The following is a 24,875-nucleotide window of genomic DNA, read 5'->3' as shown; positions in this document are numbered from 1 at the left end:
AACAGGTTTATTTAGAAAAAAAACAGGAAAATAAATAAAACCTTTACTTTAGGCACAAAATGAGCAAAGCAAAATACAACCTTAACTTCAGGCAAAAAAAAAAAAAAATCCTGCTCGTCTGAGCGACTAACCAAGCAGAAATGTTATCCTAACTATACATGTTGCTTACTGCCAGCCACACAAACAAAACAAGCACAATATTGTCTCACCGGACTGAGTGTTTCAGGACAGATCCAGCCACCTCCTTTCACTCTCTGGATCTGCCTTGGAGTGCAGAATCTGCAGCCTTTTTCTGGCTCAGTAATGAGCCAAGGACTCACACAACCGAAGCTGAGGCCTACTTATGACCTGCACTGGACCACACATAAATTGAAAACCTGTAGAAGATATAGCGAGATTCCAGCACCTTGCCTGTCACCTTCGCACAATATATACTGTATATTGATAGGTCAGGAAGCAATATAACTGCGCTTCTGTGACAAGCTGTTCTTGATGTTATGACCCAGGCTGCTGGAACTGCCGATGTTTCATTGTACTTGAAATGTAGATTCTGTGTCAATTTTTTTAGCATGTGGCTTCTCGGAAGACTACTACATTTAGCAACATATCTGTAGGCAGACAAAGAAATTATTACAATCTGTAGAGTACAACAGAAAAAAAGGATGGCGAGAAGCAAAGTAACCAAATAATGGTACATTTATAATTAAAGTGTTGGATTCGATTAGTTTACAAATTATGCTTATGGGGTTTACAAGTTGGTACATCTGAAGGGTCAAATAGTGTTTGTGGTCTAAGTTGTACAGATGCAGGTGGATCCCGCATGCCCAAAAATTAGAGTGGAGGGACGTAGGTAATGGAAAACATTTTGGACATTGATTCTTACTTTTTGGGGAAGGGAAAGGGGATTTAATAGTTATAATTAATAATTCATTATATTGACAAAAAATAAAAACAGTTTTTTTCTGAAGCGTCATTCCCTTATATTTTTAAAGTAACTTAAATTTGTCCAAAAGAGTGCCTTTCACCACCCTTAATTCCAGCTTTTAACATCATTTAATAGCTTTTGCTCCACTGATTCCGCTGTGGCTGGAATTTTTTCTGTAACCACCACTGTTCCTGAGCAATCAATGCTGTTAGTTTTGGTGTCTTATATGCTATTTAGGCTCAACGGTCACATGTGGCTGGACCATGCAGGGAGGCACTGAAGCAATGAGAAAGTGAATAGCCCTTTTAATTAACAAATCAGACACCAAAACTAGCCATACTTGTTGCTTGGGAATGGTAAAGGTTAGAGAAAAAAATCCAACTATGCTGAAATCAGTGGAGCACCGCCTATTAATAGATTCTACGAACTTGAATTGGTTGAGGTGATGAAAGGTCCTCTTTAAAAGCACAGCTATAGAGCAAATGACAACATTGTTATTTTCATTATACCTAAGAGTAGGATTTCAGCCTATAATCTGGACTTCCAGGTAAATACAAGTCTCCTGCTACTCAGTTAAAGGGAGTCTATCATTGTTCCAACCCATTTTTCACTGAACCCGCATTGGAAGAGCCTTTATAAAAGCTATTCTACATCTACCTTTTTTCTTTTGTGTTCACCACTGTTTTTGATTACCATAATTATGTTTTATTCCTTCATGCAAATGATGCTCAGGGAGCACAGCATCATCATCCCCGTTACGCCGCCTCCGGTGACTGTTACTTACGCCCCCTGGTTTTTCAAGATGTCCTCTTCGCTGCATAAGCAAGCCAACGCTCTGTTCATTTGGATCAAAATTCAACGAATGTGAGATGTCTTGAAGAACCAGGGGGTGTGAGTAAAGGCGTTACAGGGATGCCCCCTGTGCATCCTGAGCATAATTTGCATAAATAATTTCAATTTAATAATTCAAAACGGCAGTGATCACAAAAGAAAAAAAAGGTAGGAGTAGAATAGCCTTTATAAAAGGCTATTCCAATGTGGTTGAAAAAATGATTTGGAGCAATGATAGACTCCCTTTAAGCCCTTTCTAGTGTTGTAAAGCCAATACTGCTACAGTGTGATATCTTATCACAAAAGACAAAAACAATGAAGTTATTGAAAAAACTTTCAATTGCTTTTCATTGTTTTCTGTGGTAAAATATCATGCTGCAACAGTTTAACCAATTCCAGAAGTTTGGGTTAACTCTGCATATCTATATTTGTATTTCAATCACTTGGATTATACCTGCCACAGAATGTTGCTTTGAAGATTTATCATTTAATATTTGCCAAGAATTATTTAAATTCTTCATCTCTGACAATCGATTAGACTGCACATTCAGAAGTAGTTTCCTTTGTAGGTATCTGTATCATAGTTAAGGGACTTCTATCTAAATTGCTCAATTTTCTAGTCTTTTTTTTTAATCCAAAACAGGAGAACCAGACCATGTTGATCATAAGGTGAACATGTAAGGATCATATCTGCTTGTCTTCAGTGGCTGATCTCTCCAGGCTGTTATTATTATTATTATTATTATATCACAATAAAACTGCCAAAATACAAATCACTGGTGACCGTAGAAGATCATCTGGATACTCCTCTATTCCACAGTCAATAATGACACTACAAATATCTGTACTGACACTGTGATTTGAGCTCAACCTCCATATTCATATTACAGCTTAATAATCCTACATGAGCACACAAACCGTTTACATTGTCATAGAGATACATCAGAAGATGTTATCAGTGCAACAGGTGAAATGAGTTAATTTCAAATGATAAAACGTATGCACAAATTTCCTTTTAGGGGGAGCTTCCACCACCTCTTTGAATATTTAATAGGTGCTGCTCCACTGATCCTGTGCAGTTAAATTTTTTTCTCTATCTCTGTCCATTCCCAAGCAATCAGTACAGTTAGTTAGTTTTAGTGTCTCTTAGGCTAGTTAGACTCTCAGGTGGATAGGAGCAGGCAAGGGGTGTGATTTTGAGCTCTGACACCATCCACCTTTGTGCTTACTTGCTCCTTCCTGACATTGCTCCTTAACAGTAAAAAGCCCAAATAACATATCAGACACCAAAACTAACTTCAATGATTTCTCAGGAACAGTGCGGGCTAGAGAAAAAATTCCAGCTGTGGCGGAAACAGGGAACAACATCTATAAATAGAAGCGAAGAACTGGAGTTGGTGTAGGTAGTGAAAGGTCCTTTTTAAACCACAAGCTTAGCACTTAGAAAGGATACTGATTTCTGTAATATTTTTCTGTGTCTTGCAGCCACTCTAACATGTCGGCTATAGAAGGGATGTGTGGAGTGCGTTCCAGGGTTGCTTCAAGGTTAAGCCTGTCTGCGTTCACCTCATAAACATAGAGGATGGCTCCTACCTGGTGACTCACAGAGTCCCTAACTCTTTGGAGTACACACCTGCAAAAATAACCAAACCATATGATATTGCATACATCTTACCTCAATAAAGAAATTAAAAAAAAATACTGTGAATACAAGAAATAGAAACTAAACGTTGAACTACACAGTAAATAGAATAGTATTGAAGATTCAATATAGTAAAGTGTTGACTCCCCATGACATGGACCACTGCCCACATGCTTCATAAGAAAGAATCTGCTGATGCAAGTCATGATCTCTGGAGGCTCCTTTAGATTGCAACTCTCCACTATGTCCCATATATGGAAGCAGCGGTCCTCTCATGGCAATGTATCATAATTGACTTCATTTTCAAGTTATAAAAAAGTAAAGCAGATTAATGCAAGAATTAATTTATTCAGCTGCATCCGATAATAAAACTCTACATCTTCCATTATATCTTTTCTACTATATTTTGATCATCTGTTAATGATATGTACCTAATTAGCATACTGGTTAACTTAAATGTTCTCGGGTACATGTGGTGAAAGCCGATAGTGCGCTGAACTCAGTGTACTATAGTCTTTCCTGTTCTGTGCCCCCGGTGAAGAGCTATTGGTGCCGATACCGTAGCTCTTCACTGTCAGAAGGGTGTTTATGACAGTCAGTCAGGAACGCTCCTCCTCACGGTAGCGTCTATTGCACTGTACTGTGAGAGGGGGTGTTCCTCACCACCCAGTGTTGACGCTGAGGAATGCCCCCCCCCCCCCTCGTACTAGTCTATGGACGAGTACTATCAGGAGTAGGGGGTTCCTTACCACCCGCCATTGCTAGGTGGTAAGGAACACCGCCTCCCATAGCGCAATAGATGCTACTGTGAGGAGGGGAATGCCAGGAACACCCTTCTGACACTGAAGAGCTACGGTAACAGCAGCGATAGCTCTTCAGCGGGGGCACAGAACGGGAAAGCTGATAGTGTGCTGAATTCAGCACACTGTCGGCTTCCTAGCGGTGTATTACATCACATGTGCCCAAGGATGTATAAGGTCCTCTTTAAGGGAATTTCACTTTTTAAAAGGGTCTTAAATACTGATAACTTATATCTAGGATAGGTCATCAATAGCAGACCGATGGGCACACTACTATGGATCAGCTGTAAGCTCAGTCCCATTCAAATGAATGGCAATACCAAGAACAGTGTTATTGTAAATTAGATATGAAAATACGGAAACTTAAAACCTACATTTTTTCATTTAACTTCTCAAGAGCCAGGGCTACTGCTTCCTCAAGTTTAAACTTAAGTCGATCCTGTAGATCAGTAAAGGAACTGAGAGGGGTCTTTGAAAAGGCAACTTTCTGACAAGACTGCAGCTGCTCAGCCAGGTTACTGAGAGAGCTCACTAAGGGTTGGCAATCCAGTAGAGTTCGGTCCCATTCTTCCTGTTGCTGCTCTATAGTATCAAAGCAACGTCTAAGAGACTGCTGGACGGAAGTCAGGGCTGTATCTTCTGGCATGCTAAGATGGAAACATGCAAAATAATACATATTATTGAAAGAGAACATACACCATATACACCAACATCAGATGCTTTCAAGTATAGCTCACCTTTGCCCAGTTACCAATAGTAAATGACTGTATTATCAATGAAAAGCACAGCAAAAGGGTCTATGTACATGACTATTTTTGTCATCTGATGCCCTCCTTTTTTTTTAATGAATAGCACTGATAGCATTAAAAAATCAACATTTCGTTTGGGCCCATGTACACGTCATTTACCGTATTTATTTTTATTTATTTTATATAGACTCTGCTAGTGGATTGGCGGTACGTGCAGCACTGTTCCTATTTAACTAAGCAGGTCACGTAAACCACTGCGATATACAGTGCATGGGGCTGTGGTGCCACTCCTGTTACTTGTGTCGCTCCTATTTCTGGTTTTGCTTTACAATCCCAGAAGTATGAATAAGGTCTGAAGCTGTGTATATAGGGCACTTTTTTCTTAATTGGTGTACTGCCAGCAGTTTATAATTGCAATTATAAGTAGCATGTTCCTACTATACCAGTAAGGGCTTATTCCCACTATTCGTTTTTTAAGGACCAACAATCTGTAGGAAAAGAACAAAGACATGCTCTTTTCTGGTCTGTTTTGTGGGCCATGGACTCCATCATGGACAGCATAAGAATGCCATTCATGTGCTGTCCATTTATTACTGACCTAGAGATGCAAAAAAAATATGAAAAAGAAAAAAAAAAATCCTGTAATAGGACTCATCTAGGAAGTCCTTCGTAATTGATATAGTAATTATAACGATCAAAGAAAAAATGGCGTCACAGGTGGGAAGTTGCAGGAAGCAGTTTGGAGAACAGTGGGTCCATAAATATGATGAAGTTCATGATTTCCATTGTCAGATTCCAAGAGCAGGATGTAATGTCGCAGGTACAGCTTCTGTACTTACTATCACAGCGCTGAATGTTAACTAGAAGCTTAGCGCAACGTAATAGTACAACAGAGAGGGAAGGGGTTAAAGGGGACCAGTCACCACCTCTAACAAGTCCAGCACCTTAGATCAGTGAATAGGTCTTTATCCAGTGATTCTAGCAAAGCTGCAACTTTTTTTGTAGCCCCCACTGTTCCCAAGAAATCAATACTTTTAGTTTGGCATGTTAGTTCTGATATGCTATTTAGGCTCTGTACTGTCAGAAGGGTGATGTCAGACAAGAGCATACATCCCAAAAATAGGAAAGGGGGTACCACTGCAGTACTTAAAGCCATACTTAAAGTGAGCAGCTCATTACTGGGAGCCACGCTGTCCTGAAGCTGCTGAGCTACGAAGGGCCTGGGTGTCAGACCCTTGCAGATCTAATATTGATGTCCTATCCTAAGGATAAACCATCAATATTAAAAAATGTATTACCCCTTTAAAGAGGACCTTTCACCATTTTGCCTATAGGCAGTTCTATATACTGCCGGAAAGCTGACAGTGCACTGAATTCAGTGCACTGTCGGCTTTCCCGATGTGGGCCCGGTGTGAAGAGCTTACGGTCCGGTACCGTAGCTCTTCTATGGTCAGAAGGGCGTTTCTGACAGTTAGCCAGAGACGTCCTTCTTCACAGCACAGCTAATCGCGCTGTGCTGTGAGAGCCGGGAGGAACGCCCCCTCCCTCTGCTCGCAGTACTCGTCCATAGACGAGCATTATCAGGGAGGGAGGGGGGAGTTCCTCCCGGCTCTCACAGCACTGCTTTCCGGCAGTGTATAGAACTGCCTATAGGCAAAATGGTGAAAGGTCCTCTTTAAAATAAACATGCCTCAAAACTTAGTCAAAAAAATAACGTGCAATAAATCTTCATTATTAAGAAAAAAAAAAATTGAATTAGGGCTGGTTCACATCTGCGCCCCGTCTCCGCTTTCAGGTTTCCGTCTTCTGCCCAAGATACTGGACAGGAGACGGTAACCGGCAGTCACTTTTCAAACCCGGCACAAAGTGTCTGCCCCGAGAGCATTTTGTGGTCTCCGCGGCGAAACGTTTTTTTTTTTTTTAATTTAATCGGACACAAAGTCGAAGATGCAGGACTTTGTGCCCAGTTAAAAAAACAAAACAGTATTGCCGGGGAGACCACAATACACTCACGGGCAGACATGGTCTGCTAGGTTTCCGTCTCGTGACGACAGAAACCTGAAAGCGGAGATCAGGGCGCAGATGTGAACCCGCTCTTAAAGGGGTTGTCTAGGTAAAAATGCACAATCCTTTTAACTTTTAAATCAGCCCAGTGTATTGAGTTACTCAGGATGTTGATGTCACTCTAATAGCACTGAAACTAGCATCATTCCAGCACAGAGCTCTTTGTTGATGTAAGGATACCGTTATCTCTGGATTTATATATAGAGTTGGCAGAAGCAATGCTCAAGGAACATTTAGTGATGTACCTGCTGCTTTGTTCAGACAGAGGTACAATCACCCATATTCATATGATCACTAAACTGTATCTTTTCCCTATCTTTTGGGTAAACCCCTTAAAAAGGATTCTACTATTAATTTATTCCCTTCATTGTTGACACTGCGTTTCTATGGCCCTCGGGATTATCTGCAAATGTCAAGTGACGTAGCTGCCTGCTCTCAGGGGGAGGGAGGAGGGGCTAAGTGCACGGGAGCAAACCTGTGTCTGTAGCTGTTCCTGTGTCTACACCACACGTGACCTAGCACATGCTGTGATGCAGCAGAGCTGAGTGTGCAGCAGGGTTCAGCGCATCTCTGATGCAGCAGAGCTGAGTGTGCAGCAGGGTTCAGCGCATCTCTCTTGCAGCAGAGCTGAGTCCGCAGCACGGTTCAGCGCATTTCTCATGCAGCAGAGCTGAGTCTGCAGCAGGGTTCAGCGCATCCCTGATGCAGCAGAGCTGAGTCTGCAGCAGGGTTCAGCACATCTCTGATGCAGCAGGGCTGACTGTGCAGCGGGGTTCAGCGCACATTCAGCTCTGCTACATCTCTGATGCAGCAGAGCTGAGTGTGCAACAGGGGTTCACATCTACGATGTAGTAGTGCTGGCTGTGCGCTTAGCTCGGCTGCATCTCCGGTGCAGTGGAGCTGAGCACACGGCCAGCACTGCTACATCTCGGCATAGGAATGCATTGACCAGTGTTGATTGGCCGAATGCCATACAGAGTACAGCATTTGGCCAATCAACTCTGGTTCTGCCGGAGGAGGCGGAGTCTAAGATCGGTTCACAGCAGTCTCCATTCTGGTCCGATCTTAGACTCCGCCTCGTCACAGATGAGCCTCCGGCAGAACCAGCGTTGATTGGCCGAATGCTGTACTCTGTATGGCATTCGGCCAATCCACGCTGGTCAATGCATTCCCATGGGATAAAGTCAGCTCCCGCATATCGCAAGCTGACAGGAATCCTGACCAGATAGAGCCCCAAAGAGCTGTGTGAGTGACATTCCCACCTAAATAAAGGTAATCCTTAGCTAACCCTGCTCAGTACATATATCCCTGTCTCACAGTCACATAGTTCACAGTCTCATATGAACCAGATATTAAATCCACTATTCATATAAATTGGAAGTCACCTGATTTAGCCAGCCAATTACTTTTTTTGATGCCTCCGTTGTCGTAGTTCCTGTCCCACCTTCCCTGTGCAGTTATTAGTGCAAAAAAAGCGCCAGGGAAGGTGGGAGGGGAATCAAATTATTAGTGAGTTTGCCACCTGGTGTTCGACTGGAATCAAACATCTCGAACAGCCTGATATCTGATCGAACATGTACTCGATCGAACGCTGTTCGCTCATCTCTATTAGTATTGTATCTACCTGTATATTTTGTGTACTGTATGTAAACCCCCAAATGTAAAGCACCATGGAATTAATGGTGCTATATATATAACCAATAATAATAATATGGTTATGCCGGGCAGCACGTGGCTTTTGAAAGCTCAACTATCTAGTCGCAGAAAACAACAAATCTGTAGCATGTGAACACACCCGTGTAATACTGCGTAATCTAAGAGCGCACTAAGCAAGCACACAGGACATCCCGGCTAAGAAGAGGTGCCTCATACTTTGGATTGCAAACACTCCCCTCTGCGTCATCAATCAACAAACTTTATTGAATCTTACAAGGACAAGCAAACCCTGCATTGTCAGGCGTTGTCCCGTACGGTATACCTCCAAGTTCCTGCGGTTCAGTAACGGTACCGCACACTTTTAAGGAGTAGAACGGTTTTCTAGTAAAACATTTTCTAGCGAGTACTCACGTTTCACAGCCGGAAGTCAGCGGCAGTCCCGGAAGCTAGAACTCCCAGCAACCTCCGCAGTTTCCGGCGTCGTAGCCGAGGCCGCCTGCAGCAGGTGGAGTAGAGTAAGGCTTGTAGAACGATGAAGGAGGTTGGAGAAGAGGGGAGACACAAGAAGAGGAGGCCGCACAGCCCGGACACCGTGGCCGTGAAGGAGGAGAGAGGCAGCCCGAACAGACGTCACCGGAAACGGTACAGTCCAAACTTGGAGCATTCCGACGGGGACTCACCCGCGGCCCGGAGAAGGAGCAGGTACGGGCTGTGTAGGCGGGTACACAGGTGTATACTCACCTTACACCATTATAACCGCACTGCTCAGGAGCTCTAGTTATGCCGCTAGTTTCCTGGAGGTTGCTCCTGACTAAGTAGTATCACAATGTAGTGTAGTGTGCTGTATACAGTAATGTCTATAGAGGCTTAGCCGCTAAAATGGATCCTTAGAAATTTGGCAGCGGGCCTCTTTGTTTTGTTTTACTATAAGGCATCGTTTTGCAACGCCCAAGTTTGGGTATTGATGGCAGGAATAGGTGGCCGATATTAGATTGTGAGGGAGCTGAATGCTGGCAATCGGCTGTTCTACAGAGCAGATTATTCCATACATTCTATCACCAAACTCCCATTCACCTCAGTGATGTCTCTGGCAGTAAAAGTAGCAGAACACCAGAAAGTTTTGTCTGACGCTAAGCGCTTTGAACAGAAAGTTCACAGTGTTTTCCTCCGCAGACTTTCTGTTAGAATTATATCTACAGGAAAGCCGCCAGCGTTTCCGTAGATATAATTGACATGCTACGATTTTCCAAACCGCGACAGTTTTAGAAATTGCAGCGTGTCCACGCTGCAATTATTTTTGTTTCCGCCAAGTGGGCATGGGATTCGCATGAATCGTAGTAGTTTGTTGTTTTATGTTTAAGTAGGAAAACTATTGTGAGGTGCTGTTCCTCTACTTTTATTTCTGAATGTAGAATGTGTCATTTCTGACATTGTCCACATACGGTGTATGTGCAGTTGCTATAGTGCACTCTAGTCACATGACTGGATTTACATGTCAAGTATTGCACAACCAGGGAAGAAAGAAAGGAGAGGATGGAACAGCAGCATAAGTGTTGTGGAAAGGCAGTGAAATGCAAAATAAAAGTATATTGATTATTTTTTCCATAATGCATAACAAGTACGTAGGATTTTAATGCCTGTCCTTAGGATAGTCCTTAAATAGCAGCGTGAGCCACTGTTGGTCCTCATACCAATCAGCTATACGGGGCCTCTTCTCACTCCTGTACAATACACAATACAGTGCTGAAATAGCCTTATAAAGGGGTTTTCTAGCCCCAAATCTAGTTCATCAGTATGTAACTTGTTAATGTCTGTCACCCGGATCCCACGCAGATCATCTGTTCCAGCAACCTTTGGGTGCCTGAAGCTGTTAGTGGACTGCAGAGTGTGCAAAACCATTCCTATTCAAGTAAAAGGGATGGTTAAAGCTGGGTTCAAAACAGCGCTCACTCTCTTTTCAGGGATTTTGTTTCCCTCTCCGTTTGCAGAGAGAAAAGCACTACGCTTTTCAGGCGGAAACCCGGTGGACTCCATTGCAGTCTGTGGGGTCTGAGGGTTTTTGTGGGAAACTTCTGCGCTGCTCCTTTTACTCAAATCAGAGCGGTGCTGCATCTTGAACACCCCTTTACGGAACAGCACACATTAGTCTATTGCTATTAGTTTGTATTTAATTAGCTTCATTCTTAGCCCTTTTAATATCATTTCCTTTTAGGAAGTAAACATTTATTTTATGTGTAGGTCACCAGGGAAACGGAAAAAGTCATCTATCAAACGAAGCAGATCTCCAAGGATTAGGAGGCACAGAAGTGAGAGTAGAAGTCCACCACACCTTCCTGTAAAAATAAAGAAGGTACATTGAAGATTTGCATTGTTGAGGCAGACTCCAACTAATATAACATAAACTGGTCCCATCATGTGCAGGAAGTAATTCCCTTTCCTATAGTGCCGCGCTGTAATCTTTCTGTCCTGGGCATGATGAGTGAGGGGACAGTGTGACTAGGCTCAAGCTGCTCTTGTTTCCTGCGACTACTTGGGTTAATTTTATATGGGGTTTTTTGTGCTTTCAAACATTTATAACTTCACTTTGCTATAACAGATTATAGAAAATGGAAAGATCATTACTTCATCCTGCACATGGTAGAGCAAATTTATGGTCGAAAAAAAAAATAATCCTGACAAGTACCCTTTAAGTACACATTTATTCATAGGCGTGTAACACATGTATATAAAGCAGACCTGTCACCTCTCCTGATGTGTTTGACTTGTATTTAGAGATGAGCGAGTACTGTTCGGATCAGCCGATCCGCACAGCACGCTCCATAGAAATGAATGGATGCACCTGGTACTTCCGCTTTGATGGCGGCCGGCCGCTTAACCCCCGTGTGCTGGCTACGTCCATTCATTTCTATGTGAGCGTGCTGTTCGGATCGGCTGATCCGAACAGTACTCGCTCATCTCTACTTGTATTCACTATCTGTGTTAGACTGTTCAGGGATATACTCCATTGACAAGAGGAATTGAAACCGGTTACCAAGTAGCTAATGTGCATAAAGGTTTCTTATACTTTTCCATCTGTCTGTGGAGTTTCCCACAGCAGGGAAAATGCAGCACATTATTTCTTACATAGTACTTAGATGCTAGCTTTAGTTTTTTGAACACTTTCTTGTATATTTGTAGTGATTTTATAGTAAAGTATTGCTGACCATATACTTTTTTTTTGGAATTAATGTTTCTAAAGGAAAGGGATGAGCACTCGTACAGATCCCAAGATGACCGGCAGCCTGCAAATAGGGAAGAAGAAACCAGGAGGAACAGACATAGAGACCAAACTGATAGAAGCCGTTACAACCCATCCCGTAACAGAGAGAGGGAGCACGATGAGAGCAATTTAAGAGAACAGCGAGCAGAAAGGGAATTCCACAATGACAGGAGGAGAGAAAAAAGGCAACGAGAAGAACAAGAAGGAGAGCAAGAAGATAACTCTGAAACTACCAGTAATAAGAAAGAAGTACCAAACTTTGAACTTTCTGGAGCGTTACTTGAAGACACAAATACTTTCCGAGGTGTGGTAATAAAGTACAGTGAGCCACCTGAATCTCGCATCCCAAAGAAACGTTGGCGACTGTATCCTTTTAAGAATGATGAGGCCCTTCCAGTCATGTACATCCATAGACAAAGTGCATACCTTCTGGGCAGACAAAGACGGATTGCAGATATACCTATAGATCATCCTTCTTGCTCCAAACAACATGCTGTCTTGCAGTACAGGTAATTGTAATATATACCTCTTCATTTTGTAAAGCAATATTTAACAGTTTAGAATTGCACCAGCCAATTCTTTTGTTATTTTTGGTAGTTTTCTTTGGTTAGTAGCATTGTCAGAAAGCTGAGCCTAGGGACATGTGTGATGTCACTGGGACAACATACCGCCATACTGTTTACACATACTTGTGGAATTTCCAGATCTTATATTCAAGTTACATTGTGTTTCTGGTTCAAGGAATAGCAGAAAATTGCTTTAGGCTTTATCTCCAATGGGAACATTTGTAAATCTTGGAAATAGGCAGTTAATTTAAATTGAATAAGTGCCAAGCCATACTTTAAGGAAATCTTAGGACAAATAAAGATGCTTACAAAATTTCCTTTTTTTCCCCCCAACTCTAGGATGGTGGAGTTTACCCGCACTGATGGAACAATAGGCAGACGGGTCAGACCCTACATCATTGATCTTGGCTCTGGCAATGGCACTTACCTGAACAACCAAAGAATTGAGCCACAGCGGTACTATGAACTGAAAGAAAAAGACGTACTGAAATTTGGCTTCAGCAGCAGGGAATATGTTGTTTTACATGAATCGTCAGATACTTCAGAGGTGGACAAAAAGGAGGATGATGACGAGGAGGAGGATGATGATGATGATGTGGAGGATGAGGAGACAAATGGCTAACCAAGCTTATCCTGTATCTATTTGTCAGTTGGAACAGTAATATCAGGTCTGGCCTGGAGGCCTACACCATTGCCTCTTAAGACTTTTTACTATCTCATTAAGATCATTCAGATCTAGTGGCATTGGCGTGCATTCATTTTCCAATCCTCAGGTGTAATTGAACAGTGTCTCTGAAACACTTCTTTGTAAAACATGGCTGTTTTTATTTTGTAAATTTGTAACTGTGTATTGTTTGTGGTACATTATTTTTCCTCCATTTATAATGCCACACATGTGACTCAGTATGTATCGCATACTGGCATTAAACTTAGTTTTGATGCCAAATAGTTAATTTAAAGTGTATCTTCTTCAGCATTAGATGCCACATTTGTACATAAGGAGTAACTCTATTTCTGCTCATTATGAATTATATTCTTTCCTCCTCAACATGTTGTATCTGGAATCTTTACTTCTCGATAAATTGGCAGGTAGAGCCTGCATTTTTAAAGGGGCTCTGTCAGCAAAATGTTACTGTATAAGCCCCACATATGCGTGAATAGCCTTTAAAAAGGCTATTCAGGCATCGCTAATCTTATTTTAAACCCTTATTTTAAACCCCAGATTTGCCTGCTGTCTCTTGTTACTTCCTGTATTGTCTCCTCCCCTCCCAGCTTGCTGAACAGGCACTATGAAGTATCACAATACTTATGATTACTAGAAGTCTAATATAAATGCAGATCAGATGATATGCATATGCTTCTCGAGATCAGACTCTGTTTGTTTACATAGAGAGATAACAGACAGTGCTTTATAAGCAAACTGCAATTAGCTGAACACATTGTCCTACACAGCTGTAGATAATAAAGAGAGCAATGAGTTATCCTACTTATCACACAGGACTGGAGTTATGGAAACGCTGTGTAAACAATGGGAGAAATAATTTCACATAGCAGGCAAACAAAGCAGCATTGCAAAAAGTTCCTTGAGATGTGAATATCTCTAATCTGAGGAAACCTCTGATGGCCAAATATGCAGCTGAAATCTATGCGAGTTCATAGATGACATATATTCCATGCATCAATTACACCAGAGTTCTGGCATAAACCACAAAATCTGCAAAGACCAATGGCCCAATCTCTAGCCTGCTGTTGACATGCAACCTTTTTGAAAATGCAAGGGCAGAGTGAAAATGCCAGGGTTTTAAGCTTTAGTTTTTTAACACTACAAAAGTGACATAGGAGATTAATAAATCAGTGAGTACAGGAGAATCCACTTTTTCTCTCCCCCAATGACCATACAGGACGGATATAGAAAAGTACTGGTGTGTGGCAAATGTTTTGATTGTGATAGTTTCTGTTCAGCTTTACTGCTTTAAGGAATAACACATTTATTCATTTATTTTTCTGTTCTTTCTATGCAATAGATTCCAGTGGGCAGTCCTAACAACAAATGACATTCTTCCCTCTATTACTGCGCATACAGAGACGGTTGACAATCACTGTTAGGACCACTAACTGGACTCTGTTGCTTCTAAGCATAGAAAGAACAGAAAAATAAATGGATAAATGACAACTTATACTGAAATTTTTCCTTAAAAAAAACTAGACATGAACTAGCTCGGCTCCCTCTGAGCAATAATCTGTTGGCTGCAAATTAAACAGCATTTTCACAGGTACTGATTCCCTTTAAAAATGTGTGCTGTTCCAGTGCCAGGCTGCAGGCAATAAAGGCAATCTTTTGTAAGACCAAGACTATCTTCACATGGCTGTATTCTACAGTTCATATAATATCTACTTCTCAACATAAAAAATACAGTACCAGCGATCACACAAATCCTTATACAAGACTAGATCCCAATCTTCAGTAATTTGCTAGTACAACTTAGCAGCACACTTCCATATAACACAACTCATCATTAAAAACTGAATATGTATATCAACTAGCCTGTCCGGTCTGTATTTGCACTGTGAAGGCTAGACTGGTCTATGAGCGTGCACGCAGGGCCAGCGGCATCTTGCCGCTTGGCTTTGCATATGTGACCCCGCCCACCAATGACGAGACAAAGCCGGAAGACAGAAGAATTCACAGAAACGAAGACTGGTGAGTATGCGACGTGGGACAACCCCTTTAAAGGGGCTCTATCAGCAAAATCATGCTGACTGCGCATGCGCCCAAGCTATTTTTTTTTTTTTTATCAGTGTCCGCGAGCGAGCGCCGGAGGAGGATGGGACCCGAAGACATCGGAGGAAGAAGAGGCGTGGAAGAAGATGAAGACACACCCTGAATGCCCGCCCAGCGTGCACGATCCGTAAGTAGAGCACATTCTTTTTTAGGTTATTATTTTAAAACGGGAGGGTAGTTTAATGTAACTTTTACGGTGCCTGTATAGCCTTTTTAAAGGCTATTCACGCATATGTGGGGCTCTATCAGCATGATTTTGCTAATAGAGCCCTTTAACAAAAAATAAAATAATTAAAAGTTCACCTCCTTTCCCTAGAATACATATAAAAGTATAACATCACTGTGAAACACATATACATTAGGTATTCCTGTGTCCGAAAATGTCCGGTCTACTAATATTTTTCCTGTACAGTGAATGTCAAAATCAAAAGTGCTAAACCGCTGGGTTTTTCTCACCGTTTTGCCTCTGATTTAAATAAAAGGTGATCTCAGCAATAGACATTTCCCAAAATGGTATAACTAAAAAGTACATCTGGCCCCACAAAAAAAACGCCCTATCATCCCCATACAGCTGCAGGGTCACTCCCATATATTAAATATTTTACCTTTTTTTGCTTGAAATTTTTTTTCCCCTATTTTTCTCCTCTAAAACCTAGGTGCATCTTATAGTCCAGGGCGTCTTATAGCCCAAAAAATATGGTAATTCATACATATAAAAATCATTTAAAAAAACAAACATCAGCATAATGTTGCAGATAAGTAAAATTATATATTAAATTATTATATATTAGAGTAATAATATTAGTCACAAAGTAGAAGTGATACTGTACCACATAAAAGGTTGGTATGCAAAATGAGAATGTTGGGACTGGGATAAAATATATGCGTTTGGCTGAACAACTGGTTTATTGATAGGAAACAGAGGGTGTTTATTAAAGGGATCCTATCATTCAAACGCTTTTTTTCTAACACGTCGGAATAGCCATAAGAAAGGCTATTCTTCTCCTACCTTTAGATGTCTTCTCCATGCTGCTGTTCGCTTGAAATCCTGATTTTTGTTGGTATGCAAATGAGTTCTCTTGCAGCACTGGGGGTGGGCCTCAGCGCTCAAACAGCACTGGGGGCGTCCCCAGTGCTGCCAGAGAACTCTCTCCAGCGCCGCCTCCATCTTCGTCAGCATCGGCCTCTTCACCACCTTCCTCCGGCGCGCAGTGGGTCAAAATTAAACGCATGCGCAAGTCGGCTCTGCCAGCAGGCCTCGGAGCTGACTTCACATGCGGGTGGCCAAAAATCTACAGAAGTGTACTGCGCATGCTCACGTAAGCGGCCACAAAAAAATGGCCGCGCGCATGTGAAGTTGGCTCTGCCCGAGGCCTGCTGGCAGAGCCAACTTACCCTAAGGCATATACCTCTTTTGTTGAATATCATCTTTGGGACATTTTGTGTATGTGTTGCGTTTTTACACTTGTATAGAAACTTTATTTATTGAACCTTTATTGGAAGTTGGAACTCAGCACTGCAGGAAAAACAAAACAAGATGGTATGAGTGTGTACTACAGTAAAAAAAAAATCCCTGTCCTCAAAGCTGTCTAAAATGTTACTATAGATAAAGACTTCTAGCTATAATTGTAGCCATTCTAACTAAATCTAACAAAAATTTTGATTATTAAGGAAAAAAAAAATACTCTGTAAAAAAAAAAAAAAAATTGAACAGAGGCCTGATGAGTAGCCTAGGTCACTGAACGGAGCTCTGTGGTGGCACAGAGATTTTTTTTAAAAAAAACTGCAGTGAAAAGAAAAAGTAAAAAAAAAAATATATATTATTTTTTAATATGTATATAACCAATCACTGCTGTTCTTTACATAATCTGCCGGCACAGATCGTTGGATCTGATATTGGCGGATCAGACATGGTGCTAGGATTAAAACAATAAACCAGTTTGGGTAAAAACCAAAACAAAAATATAGAAAATAATGGTGCTAGGATTGTCTGCTGTCATAGACAGCAGGAATCCTATAGAGGTCATTGAAGCTAGGGACACCCTGAGTGTTGTGCCGTACTATTATGGCATGTTGCTACAAGACCCAGGCAGCTGCACCAAAATAGTACAGCGCTCATCGCCTAGACGTTAATGTAGACAAATGTAAGGTTATGTATATTGAGTGAAAGGCATAAGCCCTCACAAAATTGATGCCAATTACCCCATATGAGGAAAAAATTCCTTCTCAACTCCAAATTGGCAATTGGACCAAGTCCCTCGATCAACATCCTATCCCAAATATTCTAGTGTAATGAAATTGCCTCTTAACCCCTCAACCGCCGTAGTCATTTTTCAGTTTTCATTTCTGACTCAATGCCGTCCAGAAATCATAACTTTTTTTACTTTTCTGTTCACAGTTCAGAGCCAAATTGTACTTTGTAATGGTTTTATTTAATATTCCATACAATGTACTAGAAAGCTGAAAAAAGAAGTTTGGGGTGGAAGTAGAGAAAAACTGCATTTGCACAACGTTCTTACGAAGATTGGAAAATGAGGAAGCAATCTGTTTCATTCCAAGATCTGACTGGCTGCAGACCCAGCCAGAGTTTCACTTGTAGATGTAGTAACCTTAAAGCGCCAACTGTGAGCAGCGCTGCATTGAAAAGCATGACAGGCCCCAGTATCATTACACACATTGAGATACCTAACATTTACTTCCTATAACCTGTGAGATTGTTACTCTCAAGAAAGGCATCCAAGTAGGGTTGATCGATCGTGTTCGGAAAAGATCGGATTCCGATCGGCCATCGAGAAAATTTCACGATCGCCATCGGAATTCCGAACACGATCTTTTTATGTGGGATCGAGATCGGTGATTTTTCCCACAATGCTTTGCTTAGCCTTCACACTGAGTATACGCTGTATATTCAATGTGAAGGCTCCGCTGCAGTTCCATAGAAATGAATGGAAGCAGCCGACACACAGCCTTAACCCCCTGTGCGCCGGCTGCCTCCATTCATTCGAATGGAAGGCTAAACTAAACATCTCTAGCAGCTACGTACCTCTAGAGATGGCTGCTCCGTGACGTCTCCCCTCCCAGTACCCACCCACACTCTCCTAACCTGGCAGGGAGGGGGCAGCGAAGGAAGAAAAGCAGCGTGGAGCAGCAGTGTGGCGAAGAATGAAGGCACGGGGCACAGGACCAGCCATCTCTGGAGGTAAGTGGACACCAGGGGGGGGAATAAGTAGCCAGAGAATTTAAAAAAAAAATCCTCTGGCTACTTTAGTGATTCACTACACAGCGTGGATTCTAACAATTCTTAGATTCCATGCTATATAGTGAATAGGATTGCTTTTAAAATCCGATCTCCGATTAATAAAAAAAATCCCATTGACTTGCATTGGGATCGAGATCAGGTTCGAATGAAAAATGATCGGAAATCGGATTTTAAAATCGATCCTGAAAAGTCAAGATCGGCTCAACCCTACATCCAAGTTATTAGTCATCCCTACAACTTGTGGCAGGGAGTTCTATAGTCTCACTGTTCTTAGGCCTTATTCCAATGTCTGCATTTTTTGGGAACTCCATACATGGCCATTCATTTCAATGTGTTTATTCAGATGTTTTTTGAAAAAAGCCAGGCTTTTTTTTTCACACTGATGCTGACATCAATGAAAGTATGTGTCATTTGTCTTTTTTCATTGACCTGGAAGCATTCAAAATGTAGAAAATAAAAACTAAAAGATGCAGATGCAGACATGTGAATAAGACCTCACTGTAAAGAAACCCAGCCTACGACTCTTGTACCTTTTGTCCTATACACATAGAGCTTGTCATGCACATAGAGCTTGCACATAGTAACCTTGTCATGGTTACAGGCCTTGGTATAGAGATCATTGGAAAGATCTCTATGTGGTCCATCAGGGCCAGCTCCAGGTTTGTGTAGGACCTTGGGCAACAGAGCCCCAGTGGGTCCGTTTTGGAGTAACTCATGCACGCTGCAGCAAAAAAACAAACAAACTTGGGCATTTTTTTTGCTGAGGGAGACTTACTGGAGTGGACTGTAATACATTTCATTACATACATGTAGATACAACCTGTTCAGACATTGGAAAGTAAAGATGAATTTGAGGTGGACAGAATGATAATAGAGGCTCAGAGAAATTGATTAAACATTTTTAGTCACCTCCCCTGGGCTAGCATCTATTGGAAAGGGGCCCAACGATGGCCAGGCCCTTTTCTATTAGCAGTATGCATAACAGTCGGGGAACCAAACATTCTCCAACCGCTATCATGGTGGCCAGGGCCCCATAGCGTTATGCCACTGACAAGTGGGCCCCCTCAGGAGCTTGGGACCCACCACTTGCCCAGATAAGCCAGGTGCTGATGCTGGCCCTGCGGTACAGTCATATACTTGTTCATTGTAATTGGGTTGCCACTATGATATCTTTTATGGGGCTCCTGGCTCACTATGTGAGCCCCACATAGAGCTCACAATGTACATATTCCCCTATCAGTATGTCTTTGGAATATGGGATGGAAATCCATGCAAACATGTGGAGAACATACAAACTCCTTGCAGATGTTTTTTTGCCCTTGGTGGGATTTGAACGCCAGGACTCCAGCGCTGCAAGGCTGCAGTGCTAACCACTGAGCCCCCGTGTTGCCCCTGCCACTATGACGTCTTTTATCCAAATTGAACAATCCTAAATTTGATAACCTGTGTTTTTTTTTTTTAAATGTAGATTGTGAGCCCCACATAGAGCTCACAATGTACATTTTTTCCCCTATCAGTAAGTCTTTGGAATATGGGATGGAAATCCATGCAAACACGGGGAAAACATACAAACTCCTTGCAGATGGTTTTATGCCCTTGGCGGGATTTGAGCACAGGGACTCTGGTGCTGCAGGGCTAACCACTGAGCCACCGTGTGCCCCCCCCCAATAACCTGTCTTTAATTACCCTGGTCACCCTTCTCTGCACCCGTTTCTGTTCTTCTTTACTATTTACCCAAAATCATGCACAGTATTCTACACTCACCGGCCACTTTATTAGGTACACCATGCTAGTAACGGGTTGGACCCCCTTTTGCCTTCAGAACTGCCTCAATTCTTCGTGGCATAGATTCAACAAGGTGCTGGAAGCATTCCTCAGAGATTTTGGTCCATATTGACATGATGGCATCACACAGTTGCCGCAGATTTGTCGGCTGCACATCCATGATGCGAATCTCCCGTTCCACCACATCCCAAAGATGCTCTATTGGATTGAGATCTGGTGACTGTGGAGGCCATTGGAGTACAGTGAACTCATTGTCATGTTCAAGAAACCAGTCTGAGATGATTCCAGCTTTATGACATGGCGCATTATCCTGCTGAAAGTAGCCATCAGATGTTGGGTACATTGTGGTCATAAAGGGATGGACATGGTCAGCAACAATACTCAGGTAGGCTTTGGCGTTGCAACGATGCTCAATTGGTACCAAGGGGCCCAAAGAGTGCCAAGAAAATATTCCCCACACCATGACACCACCACCACCAGCCTGAACCGTTGATACAAGGCAGGATGGATCCATGCTTTCATGTTGTTGACGCCAAATTCTGACCATACCATCCGAATGTCGCAGCAGAAATCGAGACTCATCAGACCAGGCAACGTTTTTCCAATCTTCAATTGTCCAATTTCGATGAGCTTGTGCAAATTGTAGCCTCAGTTTCCTGTTCTTAGCTGGAAGGAGTGGCACCCGGTGTGGTCTTCTGCTGCTGTAGCCCATCTGCCTCAAAGTTCGACGTACTGTGCGTTCAGAGATGCTCTTCTGGCTACCTTGGTTGTAACGGGTGGCTATTTGAGTCACTGTTGCCTTTCTATCAGCTCGAACCAGTCTGGCCATTCTCCTCTGACCTCTGGCATCAACAACGCATTTCCGCCCACAGAACTGCCGCTCACTGGATGTTTTTTCTTTTTCGGACCATTCTCTGTAAACCCTAGAGATGGTTGTGCGTGAAAATCCCAGTAGATCAGCAGTTTCTGAAATACTCAGACCAGCCCTTCTGGCACCAACAACCATGTCACGTTCAAAGGCACTCAAATCACCTTTCTTCCCCATACTGATGCTCGGTTTGAACTGCAGGAGATTGTCTTGACCATGTCTACATGCCTAAATGCACTGAGTTGCCGCCATGTGATTGGCTGATTAGAAATTAAGTGTTAACGAGCAGTTGGACAGGTGTACCTAATAAAGTGGCCGGTGAGTGTATATGTGGCCTGACTAGATTTGTATAAAGACAAAACGATAACCTTGTTGTATTTATTTAGCCCATGATTTTATTTGCTTTAGCAGAAACTGCCTGGCACTAATTGCTAAAATGAAGTTTTCTGTCACTAATATTCCCATGTTTTTTCTTCATTAGTCTTGTCCCCTGTTTGTTTTTCTTATTATTATACTATGGGGGCAACTAGAGGGTGACATTAAACTGTGGGGGCAACTGGAGGAGGACTTTATACTGTGGGGACAGCCGGAGACAGACCTTAAACTGTGGAGGTATGCCAGATCAGGGCCACTATGAGGGAGTTATAATGTGAGAGGATACAAAGAGACATGGATTGGAGTATGTGGAGTCAATGTGAAAGTGGGTGGGGCTTAAAGTGGGTCTAATTATATGTAAATTCACTGTGGCACTGTTAGGATAGCAGATGTAGTTCAGAGCCGAAGTAAGAACCAGTACTAGATAAACCGATTAAAATGGTTAACACAGCTGATACCTTGGCCGCACCTGCCGCATAGTCCTAATAATACTCTGTGGGGCCGCTGTGGAGCATTATACTAGGGAGGACTGTGGAGAGCATATTATACTGTGTTGGGGCGACTGTGGAGTATTACATTGTGGTGGGGCAAACTCTGGGGAGCATAATATACTGTGGAGGGGTCTGGGGAGCACATTATACTGTGTGGAGCATTATATACCATGTGGGGAACATTTATACTATGTTGGGGTAGGGGAGCTAAAAATTCCTGCTGGCAGGTCTGGGTGCTCTGCTTACATCAGAGCTCCTTCACTATAATCTCGCACATACATACTGTATAGTGCTCCATGGCAGTGACATTCTCCATGCAGTACTATGCACAAACCACTCATGGGGCTACTGTGGCCTGCACTGTACTATAGGGGATGACTATTCTGGGAACATACTCAGTAACGTCAGACACTCAGCACATATGTCAAATTTCAGTCAAGGAGCCATGGTGTAGACTATTAGCAGAAAGCTATTGGGTGGGCCTTCAGTCTGACAGAGGGTTCTGGTGGTGGGCCCCTAGAAACTATTCCACTGGTGGGCCCTAGACACAGAGGCGAGGTGAGGCAGCTGCCTCAGGCGGCACTTTCGGAGGGGCGGTGGCCATGGGACTTTTTTTTTTTAAACTAGCCAAGGACAGGGCCTCTCTAAAAACAAACCGAGCAGCTTGGTTTGCCAGGTGAAGTTGAGGCGGCGCGGGAGCAGCAGCGGCAAGGGATCAAAAGGTAGGTAAGTAAATACTTTTGTTTTTTTATTTAATGGGCCTCTACCTGCTGGAGTATCCCCAGGAGGTAGCGGCCTATTTACCTACCTCGCCGGGCCTGCTTATGGCCGGCTTCCACTTCCCCTTCTGCTATAGGATGTGTGGGGAGCCCCCCGGAGCCCCAAGGGAGGTGAGGGAACATAATAAACAATGTTACTCACCTTGCCTGGATCCGGTGTTAATCCTAGCAGGCTTTGGGCTTGTATGGTAATATCCCAGACCACATGCCATATAGGCCTGAAGCCTGTGGGGGCAGATGCAGGGTAGACAATAAACTGTGGGGGCAGATAAAGGGGGCATTAAACTGTGCGGGCAGATCAAGAAGGACATTAAACCAGAGGCAGATGGAGGAGGCATTAAACCGGGAGGGAGGGAGGGCTAACTGGAGGAGGACAATAAACTGGTGACAACTAGAGAACATTAAAGGGATTCTACCACTAAAACACATTTTTTTCTAGTTAACACGTCGGAATAGCCTTTGAAAAGGCTATTCGTCTCCTACCTGTGGAAGTGCTCTCCGCCGCGCCGTTCGTTCAAAATACCGGTTTGTACCGGTATGCTAATTAGTTCTCTCGCAGCGATGAGGGCGTCCCCATCGCAGGAGCAGCGATGGGGGCGTCCCCATTGCAGCTCGAAAACTGACCGCAGCGCCGCCTCTATGGTCTTCTGTATCCTCCCCTTGCTTCTTCAGCGTCTGTCGGACGCCTGCACAGTACGCTGCGTTCGGCGAAGATTGCCGAACATACTGCGCATGCGCGAAATTGCGGTGCCCGCACTATGGCTGGGACCGCAATTTCACGCATGCGCAGTACGTTCGGCAATCTTCGCCGAACAGAGCGTACTGCGCAGGCGTCCGACAGACGCTGAAGAAGCAAGGGGAGGACACCGAAGACCAGAGAGGCGGCGCTGCGGTCGGTTTTCGAGCTGCAATGGGGACGCCCCCATCGCTGAGAGAGAACTAATTAGCATACCGGTACAAACCGGTATTTTGAACGAACGGCGCGGCGGAGAGCACTACCACAGGTAGGAGACGAATAGCCTTTTTAAAGGCTATTCCGACGTGTTAACTAGAATAAAATGTGTTTTAGTGGTAGAATCCCTTTAAACTGTGGGCAACTAGAGAGGGACATTAAACTGAGGGCAACTGTTGCCCCAGTTTAATGTCCCCTACTAACTAATCCCACAGTTTAATGTCCCTCTTCAGCTGCCCCAATTTAATGTCCCCCTTAAACTGGGGCAGCTAGAGGGGGACATTAAACTGTGGGTGCACCAGGAGAAATACTTTATACTGAGGGGTCACTCTCGGGTCAAAACCCGCCTGCCACGGTTTCCCCCGAGCTTTAACGAGCCGCAGAATCCGCCTGAAGAAAGGACAGCTCACTTCTTTTTTCCACTAACAGCAACATGTTCTTTTTTACGCCAGCGGTCTCCATAGACCACCATTGTGAGGGGGCAGATTATGACGTGGATTATGTGCCATAATCCGCCCCCTCTGTGCCCCTTTGAACGGGCCCTTAGGTTTCTGTCTTCTGCTGACAGGAGTCGGAAACTCAGCAGTCAGTATCCGCCCGTGTTTTGTGGTCTCTGCGGCGAAACCGTTTTTTTTTTTTTTTTAACCGGACACAAAGTCCCTGCATGTTCAACTTTGTATCCAGTGAAATAAAAAAAAACGGTTTCACCACGGAGACCACAAAACGCTCACGGGTGGACACTTTGTAAACCTATTCCAATTAATGGGTTTGAAAACTGACTGCCGGTTTCTGTCTCCTGTCCAGTTTCTCAGGCATAAGACGGAGAGCAAGTGTGAACCTAGCCTGACATTGTCAGCTCAGCCCAACATTTGGACACTGTGGTTTCCAAACTTCTGAAACCTAAGTGATAAACAGAGTCTGAAGCTGGTCGGACTCAGCAGCCAATCAGACTCCAGCTATCATACTTCGCAGCCCAGGACTGACAATGAAAGCAGTGATCTGAATGGCTGCTCTGGAAGTCGCTGTTTCGAAAGTTTATTTCCACACAGGGCTTACATCCTACACAATACACCATGAATGGAGGATCTAACG

At 43.2% G+C, this 24,875-nt stretch overlaps 2 protein-coding genes across 2 annotated transcripts; one reads left to right on the top strand and one right to left on the bottom strand.

Annotated features, from left to right (window-relative positions):
• Nucleotide 1: 1 nt before the first annotated feature.
• AIRIM (AFG2 interacting ribosome maturation factor) lies at nt 2-9,137 on the bottom strand. The gene is made up of 5 exons (XM_075264583.1): nt 9,079-9,137; nt 4,573-4,845; nt 3,210-3,389; nt 2,211-2,329; nt 2-608 (listed from the first exon to the last, which is right to left on the bottom strand). Exons 2-5 carry the CDS (start codon nt 4,842-4,844, stop codon nt 565-567), a joined length of 615 nt encoding a protein of 204 aa, XP_075120684.1. The 5' UTR covers nt 4,845; nt 9,079-9,137; the 3' UTR covers nt 2-564.
• SNIP1 (Smad nuclear interacting protein 1) lies at nt 9,093-13,540 on the top strand. Its single transcript, XM_075264567.1, has 4 exons — nt 9,093-9,369; nt 10,906-11,017; nt 11,906-12,435; nt 12,832-13,540. The coding sequence occupies exons 1-4, from the start codon at nt 9,200-9,202 to the stop codon at nt 13,112-13,114; spliced, it is 1,095 nt and encodes a 364-aa protein (XP_075120668.1). The 5' UTR covers nt 9,093-9,199; the 3' UTR covers nt 13,115-13,540.
• Nucleotides 13,541-24,875: the final 11,335 nt, after the last annotated feature.

The sequence above is a fragment of the Leptodactylus fuscus genome, chromosome 2 (genome assembly GCF_031893055.1).
Source record: "Leptodactylus fuscus isolate aLepFus1 chromosome 2, aLepFus1.hap2, whole genome shotgun sequence".
In the NCBI taxonomy this organism is placed as follows: domain Eukaryota; kingdom Metazoa; phylum Chordata; class Amphibia; order Anura; family Leptodactylidae; genus Leptodactylus; species Leptodactylus fuscus.
The sequence above is the reverse complement of the archived record's forward strand: the minus strand, read 5'-3'. Positions and strand labels throughout refer to the sequence as shown.